Source organism: Coniophora puteana, assembly GCF_000271625.1.
Source record: "Coniophora puteana RWD-64-598 SS2 unplaced genomic scaffold CONPUscaffold_3, whole genome shotgun sequence".
NCBI classification, from domain to species: domain Eukaryota; kingdom Fungi; phylum Basidiomycota; class Agaricomycetes; order Boletales; family Coniophoraceae; genus Coniophora; species Coniophora puteana.
In genome coordinates this window covers 2081825-2091270 of record NW_006913055.1, presented here as the reverse complement: position 1 = coordinate 2091270, position 9446 = coordinate 2081825, and the positions used below count along the sequence as shown (strand labels likewise).

The 9446-nt window shown below is 55.0% G+C and overlaps 2 protein-coding genes across 2 annotated transcripts; both read left to right on the top strand.

Moving 5' to 3' along the window:
* Positions 1-1675: 1675 nt before the first annotated feature.
* On the top strand, positions 1676-4333 carry CONPUDRAFT_49671 (uncharacterized protein; the record flags this gene model as incomplete). Its single annotated transcript, XM_007767064.1, has 5 exons — positions 1676-1906; positions 1962-2536; positions 2595-3188; positions 3253-3585; positions 3658-4333. The coding sequence occupies 5 exons, from the start codon at positions 1676-1678 to the stop codon at positions 4331-4333; spliced, it is 2409 nt and encodes an 802-aa protein (XP_007765254.1).
* Positions 4334-4754: 421 nt separating this feature from the next.
* On the top strand, positions 4755-8007 carry CONPUDRAFT_71069 (uncharacterized protein; the record flags this gene model as incomplete). The annotated part of the gene is made up of 10 exons (XM_007767240.1): positions 4755-4828; positions 4940-5128; positions 5178-5596; positions 5649-6134; positions 6358-6678; positions 6732-6946; positions 7000-7171; positions 7242-7316; positions 7377-7640; positions 7697-8007. The coding sequence occupies 10 exons, from the start codon at positions 4755-4757 to the stop codon at positions 8005-8007; spliced, it is 2526 nt and encodes an 841-aa protein (XP_007765430.1).
* Positions 8008-9446: the final 1439 nt, after the last annotated feature.

Below are 9446 nucleotides of genomic sequence, written 5' to 3'. Positions count from 1 at the left end.
GATTCCACCTATACATCCCACTATTGAAACCTTATTAGCCGGGTGATCCCTAGTTACGTCCCGGCTAATTAGCCACCTTAGCCACTATATCCGCACACCGCAGGAAACACCTCTCCTTCTGCCCTTTTTTGTATAATACTATTTCTGGAGCTTCTCGTTGCCGCCAGGCACGTTGTCCTGATCATTCCCAAGTCCCGAACATTCCACCGGCATCTCGGCTCAACGCTCGGTTCCCTCCGGTCTGATCTCACGCCCCGCGCTCCTCCCGCCCCCCGCCAATTCCCCCGCCCTTTTGTCACACGTGGGATTTGCCACCCCAGTGAAATTTTACAAACTCCGCTCCGACTCGCTACGGAGCCGACCTCTCCCGTTTCTCTCTTTCTTCCCGCCCCCCACCTTCTCTCCCTCCTCCCGCCCCCCACCTTCTCTCCCTCCTCCCGCCCCTTCTCCGTCGCTGATGCCGTCCTCCCCGCCGACGCTGTCCCTCTTGTCAACGACGCCCATCTCCTCGTCAATGGCGCCCTCCTCCCCTCTCAGTCTCGCCCTGGCCCTCGATGCCACCGGTACCCACGTCGCCTCGTCAAGACCTTCGCTCTTTTGATGTCGCCCCCTCCCTCAACGCCTATCCCTTGCCCATCCAGCCACGACGTTTCACACTGACGCACCGTGTGTGTCATCAGACGTATCGCTGCACCCCTCGGCTCTGCGTCATCACGCGTGCTGTGGATACGGCCTCCCCGCTGCAAGACCGGTCCGACGACGTGGACCACCTTCCCCCTTTCCCTCCGGCAACCAATCATATTCTTTCCCTCCCCATCATCGATTTAGCTCCGCCACGCGTCAATATATTCGCAGTCCGACTTAATTCCGCGCCTGTTGATTTATCTCCCCTCTTCTACGCGACCCTTCCTCCGCCTGCCTCCCTTCCTCCGCCTCCCTTTCTCTGCCTCCCTCCCGCCCTCTCTCCCTCGTGTATGTCATGAGCAACAAGCTTGGCGGTGTCTCCCAGTCCGTCGACAAGATCGTTGGTCATCGCACTGGAGCGCGTACGAAGGCCGTTCTGATGGGGCAGCAAGCAATGGCTGAGGATGCACGACATCGCCGTCAGCGTCGAGCGGCTAATGCAGCAGGTACGTACTCTATGATATCATTCAATGTTCACTGTCTAATGGCTGCTCAGGGCTCGATGCCGAATCTCTGCATATACTCGCCTCCGCTCCCTCCTTCGACTCTGGCCCCTCTCACTCGCCCATGGATGTTGACAACGACGACGGCTGGGAGTTTCTCCCGGACGAAGGGCATGATGAGCATGCAGCATTCATTGACGCTATCCAGGAGGTAGCGTTGCAACGGTACGATTGGCCCAATCATTCTTGCATTCAATCGGCTAATTCATTATAGTGCTTCCAAGATCAAAGATCATCGCACGTGGTCGGACAGACTGCAACGCGCCCATGAAGCGAGCAAGACCCTCCTCCCCGCTCTCACATCAGCTTTCCTTCGCTACCAATACCCTGACATCTCCCGAGCCCGCGCATCGGACGTAACGACAGACCACGACTCAAGCTCTCGTCCCCACTCTCCCGATCACCGTGAATCAAGCCCCCCTCGCCCCGACGTCTCCCAGGACCATGAATCAAGCCCTCTCCCCTCGGTGACCCAGTATGACTTCACCATGCCCGTGATCAATTTGTACACCCTGCAGACTGAGACGAGAATATCTCGCTCGGAAGACGTCGGTACTGCCCACGAGGCCCTCGTCTTGAACGGTTACGTGGGCACATCCCCCGACTCTCCCAGCCTCGCCGTCTCCATATCGACGCTGGAACTCTACCGGAGGATCCGTCTACGCAAGGCTTCTTTCAGCGTCGAGGCTTTTGCTAAGGTGATATGTGATATGTATCAGGTAAGCTACACTCCTTTACTCGGGGCCTCGGGCGCTCAACTCTTATGTTTTCCAGTGGCCGTATCGTCGTCGTTACCGCACGGCGCTATCCGGTGCTTTCGACATGTATCTGTCCATCCTCCGCGGTGTCGACGTGCAAGTCAAGGAGGCGCTTGGTCGCAACACGGACCGCTGGCGTGCACGTTATTCCTGCCCCCCTTGCGGTTACGAGGTATGTAGCGAGCTCACCCCTTTTTTTAAATTACTGACTTTGCATCAGCTGAACGATGAGCCGGCCCTCGTGTATCGCCGTCTCATGGTTTTCGATGGGAACAATTCCCTCTCCCGCATGACGGCGTTCGGGGATCGCAAGGTGGCGGATACCCGAACCTTCGCAAGCGACTACTTCCTTGACGCCGGCTATGTCGACAAGTTTGCGGATGAGGTCCGCTCTACCCGCGACTCTGATGACGCTGATATTTCGACTGCCGACGTCGGGCCGATCTCCTCGTGCACGGATAGTTGGAAAGCAGCGGCCGCAGACGCGAAGAAGCGAAGCTGGGGCATATTCGAGGAGACGGGGATCTTTGCGAGTGCATGTCGGCACGGCCTCATCATCTACATCATCGACATGCTGCGGAGCGGCGAACTGTATGTGTACTATTAAGTTGTATTCTTCTGTATATCAGTGTAACAATTCATCATTCAGGTTCAAGTATCCTCTCGCAACTGTTTCTAAAGCTCTCGACGTCTTGGGCGGGCGACTCCTTGTAGCATACGACATAGGCTGCAAGCTATCTGGTACCATCCGCCATAGCTCGCTCGCCTCCAGGTTCGTGTCGTCGGGATCACGAATGTGCGTGGACGCGTTCCATGGCTACGCACACGAGTACAGTTGCCAAGACGCGTTCCATCCCACGGGAATCACAGGCGCCGGACTGGATGACTTCGGCGTGATGGAACGCATATTCAGTTGCTCCAACGAGGTGGCTCCCGTCACACGCCACGCCTCGGCATACAATCGCCGTCTTTTCATCGACGTCTTCTTCACGCAATGGGATCAAGATCGCTACCTCAACCTCGGAAATTATCTCTACCGGTCCTATAAGCGCGCTGTCAACATCCTCGCCGACGAGAACGTCGCCCTCGCACACGCAAAATCCAGCCTCCAAGTCTCAGACGAGGATCTACGGACGTGGCGCGCCGAGCAGACTCACTATCTGCGATCTGTCGGTGAAGAAGCGGAGTACGACATCCACGCCGTTGCATATGTTGAGGCTCTCCAGAAGCTCCGTGATAGCCGGTAAGCCGCACTACCATCAATCACACGGTAGACACTAACTAATCTCACTTAGCGCGGAGGCGAGAGCTGCGTCGTCGGCTTTTCTCAACACCGACCCACTCGATATCTCCGCTTTCACATCGAGGAAGGCGTACGAGGACGCCACCTCACGCACTGCAAAACTCGAGACCGCCCGGCGCGTCAAGGAGGAGCGCGACGCCATCGTCACCGAAGAAGTCAACGCTCTTGAAGTCAAACTCGGCATCCGGAAACGCTGGGAACCATCCAACCCGGAGTATATCGCCGCCGCCGCTTACCTCAACAATCGCAAGTATCATCAGGCGCTGAACAACCTTCAGCGCTTGGTTGTCTTGCGCCTCCTCGAGCTACACAAGCAGAACGTGGGGCGAAGCGGTCAGTATCATTTCCCATGTCTGCCCGTATATATTAACATACTAACATGATCTTTCATAGGCTACAAAATGCGAAGGCATATCGCGAAGTCGCTGCAAACCCGGTGCAAGGCCATACAGAACGCGATCAAGACGTATAACACCGCAGCCCACGCGATTGGAAAGCCGGCTTTAGATTGGAGTAAGGTTTCGAATTATTCGTTCTTAGAGGAGTTTACGCTCCTTCGAGAGTCTCGTGACGACATCCGCGCAAAGCGGTGGACGCAACCCGTTATTCGTGAACTAATGAAACAGTCCCTTCGAGTCGAGCGCGCCAAGGAAGAGGTCGTCCGGCTCAACGTCGAGGTTCGCCGCCTCCATACATTCATCGTCGACGAGAAGAAGCAATTTACTCAAGTCCTCGCCGACCTCGAGCGCAAACACGATCCGGTTCACGGCGCGGTGCTCGAGTTCTGCCGCCGCCGCCGACGCGTCAATGCGCGGCTCATGGAGAGGCTTGAAGACGTTTTCGCGCTGGAGGGTTTCAGTGGCTCTAGGGAGCCCGGTGTGAGTGCTAACAATGATGCTATCGTTCTAACACATGATCCCATCCTGTCGACGGAGTTGAGGACTGAGGAAACGAGCGGGGAGGTAGACAAGGCGACGAATGACGATAAGGACGGTGATGATGACGAGGGGTCTGAAGCCGACGACGAGAGGCTTGAGGAGGTTGGGGTCTTAGTCGATTATTACACGAATCTGCAAGGAGAATAATAGCATATGTTTGTTGTTCGTTACTTTCAATATACTTTGCGTACCTCATCATTACCATGGAACGTCCGAATGACTGCTTAGCATTAGAAATTGTGAAAAGTCCATTTGAGAGTGTTGAAATTGATACGATGACATTATTCAGAGATAGTAAAGATTATAGTTCTACGCTATGAATGGCCGACGTAAAAGAAGCTATCGTTAGAAGCACAGACCCATCATAGCATCAACGCACGTTTGATCCACGTTGTTGTGATCCGTGTGGTCTGCAAAGTGGCACGCTGCAGTGGTGGTCAGTTGACCAACCTCAGCTCGCGATTTCGATGCGACTGTTATCACCCGCGCGCTTTCGTTTGCACCACAGACTTGACACCCACCTCTCATTTCTCCTTCTCCGTCCCTCAACCTCACTCCCTTCAAACTCATGGAAGGACCTCCAGCGGAGGTGAAGAAAGAATGCTTTGTCTTCAATGGCCACAAATCCACTCCAATGAAACGGTGAGCCATTATCTACATGACAGTCATCTGGCGGTATACGAATGACGTTCGCAGCCCCTTCATTGCAGCAAGCCGACGTTCTCCTCCCTTCCCGCTCGCGCTATACTACAGGTCCCGTTCGATGATTCACGACATACTGCGTGTCCGTGACGCCATCAAAGATATCCCAACGAAAGGAGACTACATCACCACCGCGAAGGACGTCATCGATGCTCTCAAGAATCTCGATCCCTTCGAGAACCACGAGGACAAATTCCATCCTGTGGTATACGGAGGATACGTTGGAATATACACTCACTGGTGAGTCACTTTAGTGCCTCCTCTCTAAACTATCAACAACGTAGGCTAGGGACGACGCGATCCCTGAGGTCACCGGGAGGGATTGTCGTCGATTCCGAACATCAGAGACGTTCAAAGACGCCCTTGTGTACATGATCACCAAGGGACGATTTGCGACGGTTGTAGACCTTTTTCATCCCGATCCCCCCCCTCAGCCCCCTTCCCCAGCGAGCCCTTCCCCTGCCAACATCCCTCCTTCTCCCGTTCCTTCTCCCGCTCGCGCTCGCGATCCCGTTCCTTCTCGCCCTCATGGTCCCGCTCCTTCACTTCGTGATCTCACTCCCGGCCCGGTTCCCTCAAGCTCGCATCGGACGTCACAACACGAGACATCACCTCGGGAGCGCGTTCGCGTTCAGGTCCCAACTCCCCCATCCCTCCTATTTACCCAACCTCTCCCACCTCCGGAGAACGTAGGTATAGTACCCATGGGTGAGCTCGTCTTTTTGATCTTTTTGTCGCAGTACTGACTCACTATCTACAGATCATTTGGTTACGCTGGTCTCCGAGCACCTTGCTATCAGTGAACGCAGTGCTCGGGGACCTCGTCCTCCGCCATCCGCGTCGAACACGTCCCACTCGTCTCGCACATACTCATCTCGTGACGTTCCCGGCACTCCCGTGTCAATTTCGTCGTCCAGTCGTAGTGCTAGCGAACGCGAGGTCGTTCCTATCAACCCCGAGAGGCGGCGCGTCTACGCTCATGAGCGCACCCTCAGGGGTGTTGTCAGAACCTTGCACTCCCCCGCCGATGTGCGAGAGCACGAGGACGGCCCTCCCTCCCATCTCTTCACCCGTGCAGCCGTCGAGTACATGGAAGCTCAAGGGTTTCTTCCAGCTGCACGGTGGTCGGTGTGGTATGCCTTCCGCCAGGCCAACAGCTGCGGCGAGTTTATCGATTATCTCTCGTCAGAACGGCCCCTCGCCGAGCTCGAAGCTAAGTACCTTTGGGGATTGCTCGGGGGTGGCGGTGCATAGCGGGATATGGACCGACTGCCGCACGCTTACTCGCTAACGACGTATTACCTCAATATTTTTCAATGTCTTCGCTTACGACAATGACATGCTATGACCTTCTGCTGACTTTACAGTGCGACCCTGCTTGCCACTTCGGTGATAAATTTTTACTTCGTTTTTCATTCATTCTTTCTCATTTGACGACACTCACCCACTTCACGAGATGTCCTCTCAAGGTCTCCCTCGCTACCTTCGAACGAAAACTCATACCACCACGCGCCGACGCTTTGCGAAGCCGAACATCCCGAAGACTCCACAGGAACGTGCGGAACTCAAGAAACGACGGCGTGAACGGAAGGCTGAGTACTTAGATGCACTCGCCGAAGCTCAAGACATCGTCTTGGGCGAGGCAACCAAGCTGTATGGCCGGTTTGGTGGCCACAGCATCGATTATTATGTCGAGGCGATCATGCAGAACTCGCGTGTCAAGGGTGGCAAACGGCGAGTTAACCGCTGGAACGCGCACCTGAGCAAGCGGCTGCGACAGTTCAACGACAGTAAGTTCACGTATGTATTATCATCGGATTTTAGACTTACTGACATTCAACAGACGTTCCTGAGGACGGCGAGCACCAAACGGCTTCCGAGTTTGCGAAGCAGCTCAAGGACGAGTGGGCACAACTCTCGGAGGCCGAGCGCATTGAGCTCACGAAGGAGGATTGCGCCGACCTCGAGGAACTCCGCGCCAGCAAGAACGCTGTTCATAGCGTGCCGTTGGCAGCTTGGCGCGACGCCAAGGCCGCTCTCAAACACTGTACTGGCGTTGTAAATCCGTATATTTCTCGTCAAGTCCATTTCTCATTATTTTATTGCTCTAGCTTGGCGACCTCGCGTCTCGAACGAGCGTCAAAATCCTGCTCGTTGCTGTTCGCGACAACACGACACAGCTAATGCGACCCTTCACGTACACGTCCGATGAGTCGGTCGACGAGTTCTTCGATGCCATCACGAACAGTTCGGTTGAAACGTTCGCAACAAGGCTGGAAGCCTGTGCTATCTCCGGGATCAGAGGCGAGTACTAATTTTTGTTTTCATTTTCCTTGGTGCTTATCCCGCGCAGGTTTAGTGAGTAAATACAGGCGAGAAGTAGTCGACACGAAGAAGGAGCTCGTAACTACTATCAACACCAAACTATGTGCGTCCATCGACTTGTCCCCTTTTTTGTTTTATGTTGATTCATACTGACTAATGGCAGACGAGGCTACTAAAGTCAAGTTCAGCCGAACACCTTACTCCCAGTTCGATAAAGCCGTGACGGAGAAATACGGGATCGTCGTAGACGGCTTGCCGCCAGGCTACTCGTTCCAGAACCCGTCGGGAATCTCCTCCTCAGTCGAAGTTCTGACCCTCCTCGGGCTCTGGAATTCAGGTGTTGTGAGCTTCCGTGAAATGTCGCGGCAGGAGTGGGAGAGTTGGCGGGAAAAGCGGTTCCAGGAGGCCATGAGCCAGATGGAAACAGGTGCGAGCTATCACCTCCTTGCTTTTACTTTTCTCTTACGCATTTCATTACTATAGACGAAGGTCAGTCGCCATCTACTCCACCAGACGACTCTGCGGTCGCTCCGACTACGTCCGCGGCTATCGCTCCGCAGTCCCAAACCTCTCCCGCAGCCTCCGCTTTACCGCCAATCAATACACCGGTTCCTACACCGGTTCCGACGCCGACGGACTCTGCAGCGAACTCCCTGCCTGCACCAATGAACGCCCCTGCCCCTCACGTTCAACCTGTCCCCGGCGTATCCTTTCAGTTTGTCAATAGCTTCGCCGGTCCCGACGGCCATCAGCGCGCAAGTGGGAGAGGAAGGAAGAGGAAAGCGGGTTGTTGAATCTTTGATACTTAGTCATTATTTTTACCTTAGCATGCAATCATAATCTCATTGGTGGACTTTACTTTCACGATTAAATGATGACAGCAACCAAGCATCAATTGACTCCGTGTTTAAATACTAACATGTCTACCGATATAACGTGTCTCCGTCCATCACGGGTTGCCCACATCCATAGCCCCGACTAGCCGACACTAACTGAATTGAAAGAAAAAGTTTGCCGAAGTACCCACCAACAATTCTATACTACAGACTACCAGCAGCGTATACAATACTAACCGTATGAGCGAAGAGCTCAGTCCAAGCATGAGGCATTCGTAAGTCTACACCATGTAGACTGTAGATGTGTTCAGTGAGAGAAGTAAGAGACGACATGGGGGCGGGAACTTACAGCGGATGCCGTGTCATACTTCGGATCCGGCCCGGATCCACAGGGACAGACGCCGCAGAGCGGCGACATCGCGGATATCACGGGAGAACGTTACTGCGGCCGGAAAGAAGGCAGCGGTGCAAGTGGCCCGATCACCGGACGGCAGGTAGGGGAACAAGTGCGGCGCAATCGTGAAAGTGCGCTGGGGCACGGGGAGCTCAGGGGCGCACAGGAGATTACGAGAGCCGTGGTGTTGACGTGAAGGGACTGAGTGAAGAAACGCCGTATACAACTGTATTGAAGGAAGTGGGTGATGTCAGAACGCAAGTCACAGGTGGTGTATGTGTCACGTACAACGAATGAATACCAAGAAGACAGAGATACCAAGTGAAGGTCGCGTTGCCAGAGAGATGGCTGGCGAGCGCGTACTGTTGAAGATGGTGAATGTTGATGGGAAGAGCGTTGAGGGGACAGACATCGTCGAAAGCCAGTAGGGTGCTATCGAAAGCGAACACAGTTGAAGGGTGCTGTCGAGAGAAGGTGGGTGCTGTCGAGAGAGAGTGGGCGCTGTCGAGAGAGTGGGTGCTGTCGAGAAGAGGGCGTTGGTATGAAGGGGGTGCTGTTGCGAGAGAGGGGAGGCCTTACCGACGTTAAATGGGGGGCGGCATCGAAGGAGAGGTCCTCGTCGATGAGGGGATGGGCGTCGTTGACAAGAGGGACGGCGTCGGCGGGGAGGACGGCATCAGCGACGGAGAAGGGGCGGGAGGAGGGAGAGAAGGTAGGGGGCGGGAGGAGGGAGAGAAGGTAGGGGGCGGGAAGAAAGAGAGAAACGGGAGAGGTCGGCTCCGTAGCGAGTCGGAGCGGAGTTTGTAAAATTTCACTGGGGTGGCAAATCCCACGTGTGACAAAAGGGCGGGGGAATTGGCGGGGGCGGGAGGAGCGCGGGGCGTGAGATCAGACCGGAGGGAACCGAGCGTTGAGCCGAGATGCCGGTGGAATGTTCGGGACTTGGGAATGATCAGGACAACGTGCCTGGCGGCAACGAGAAGCTCCAGAAATAGTATTATAC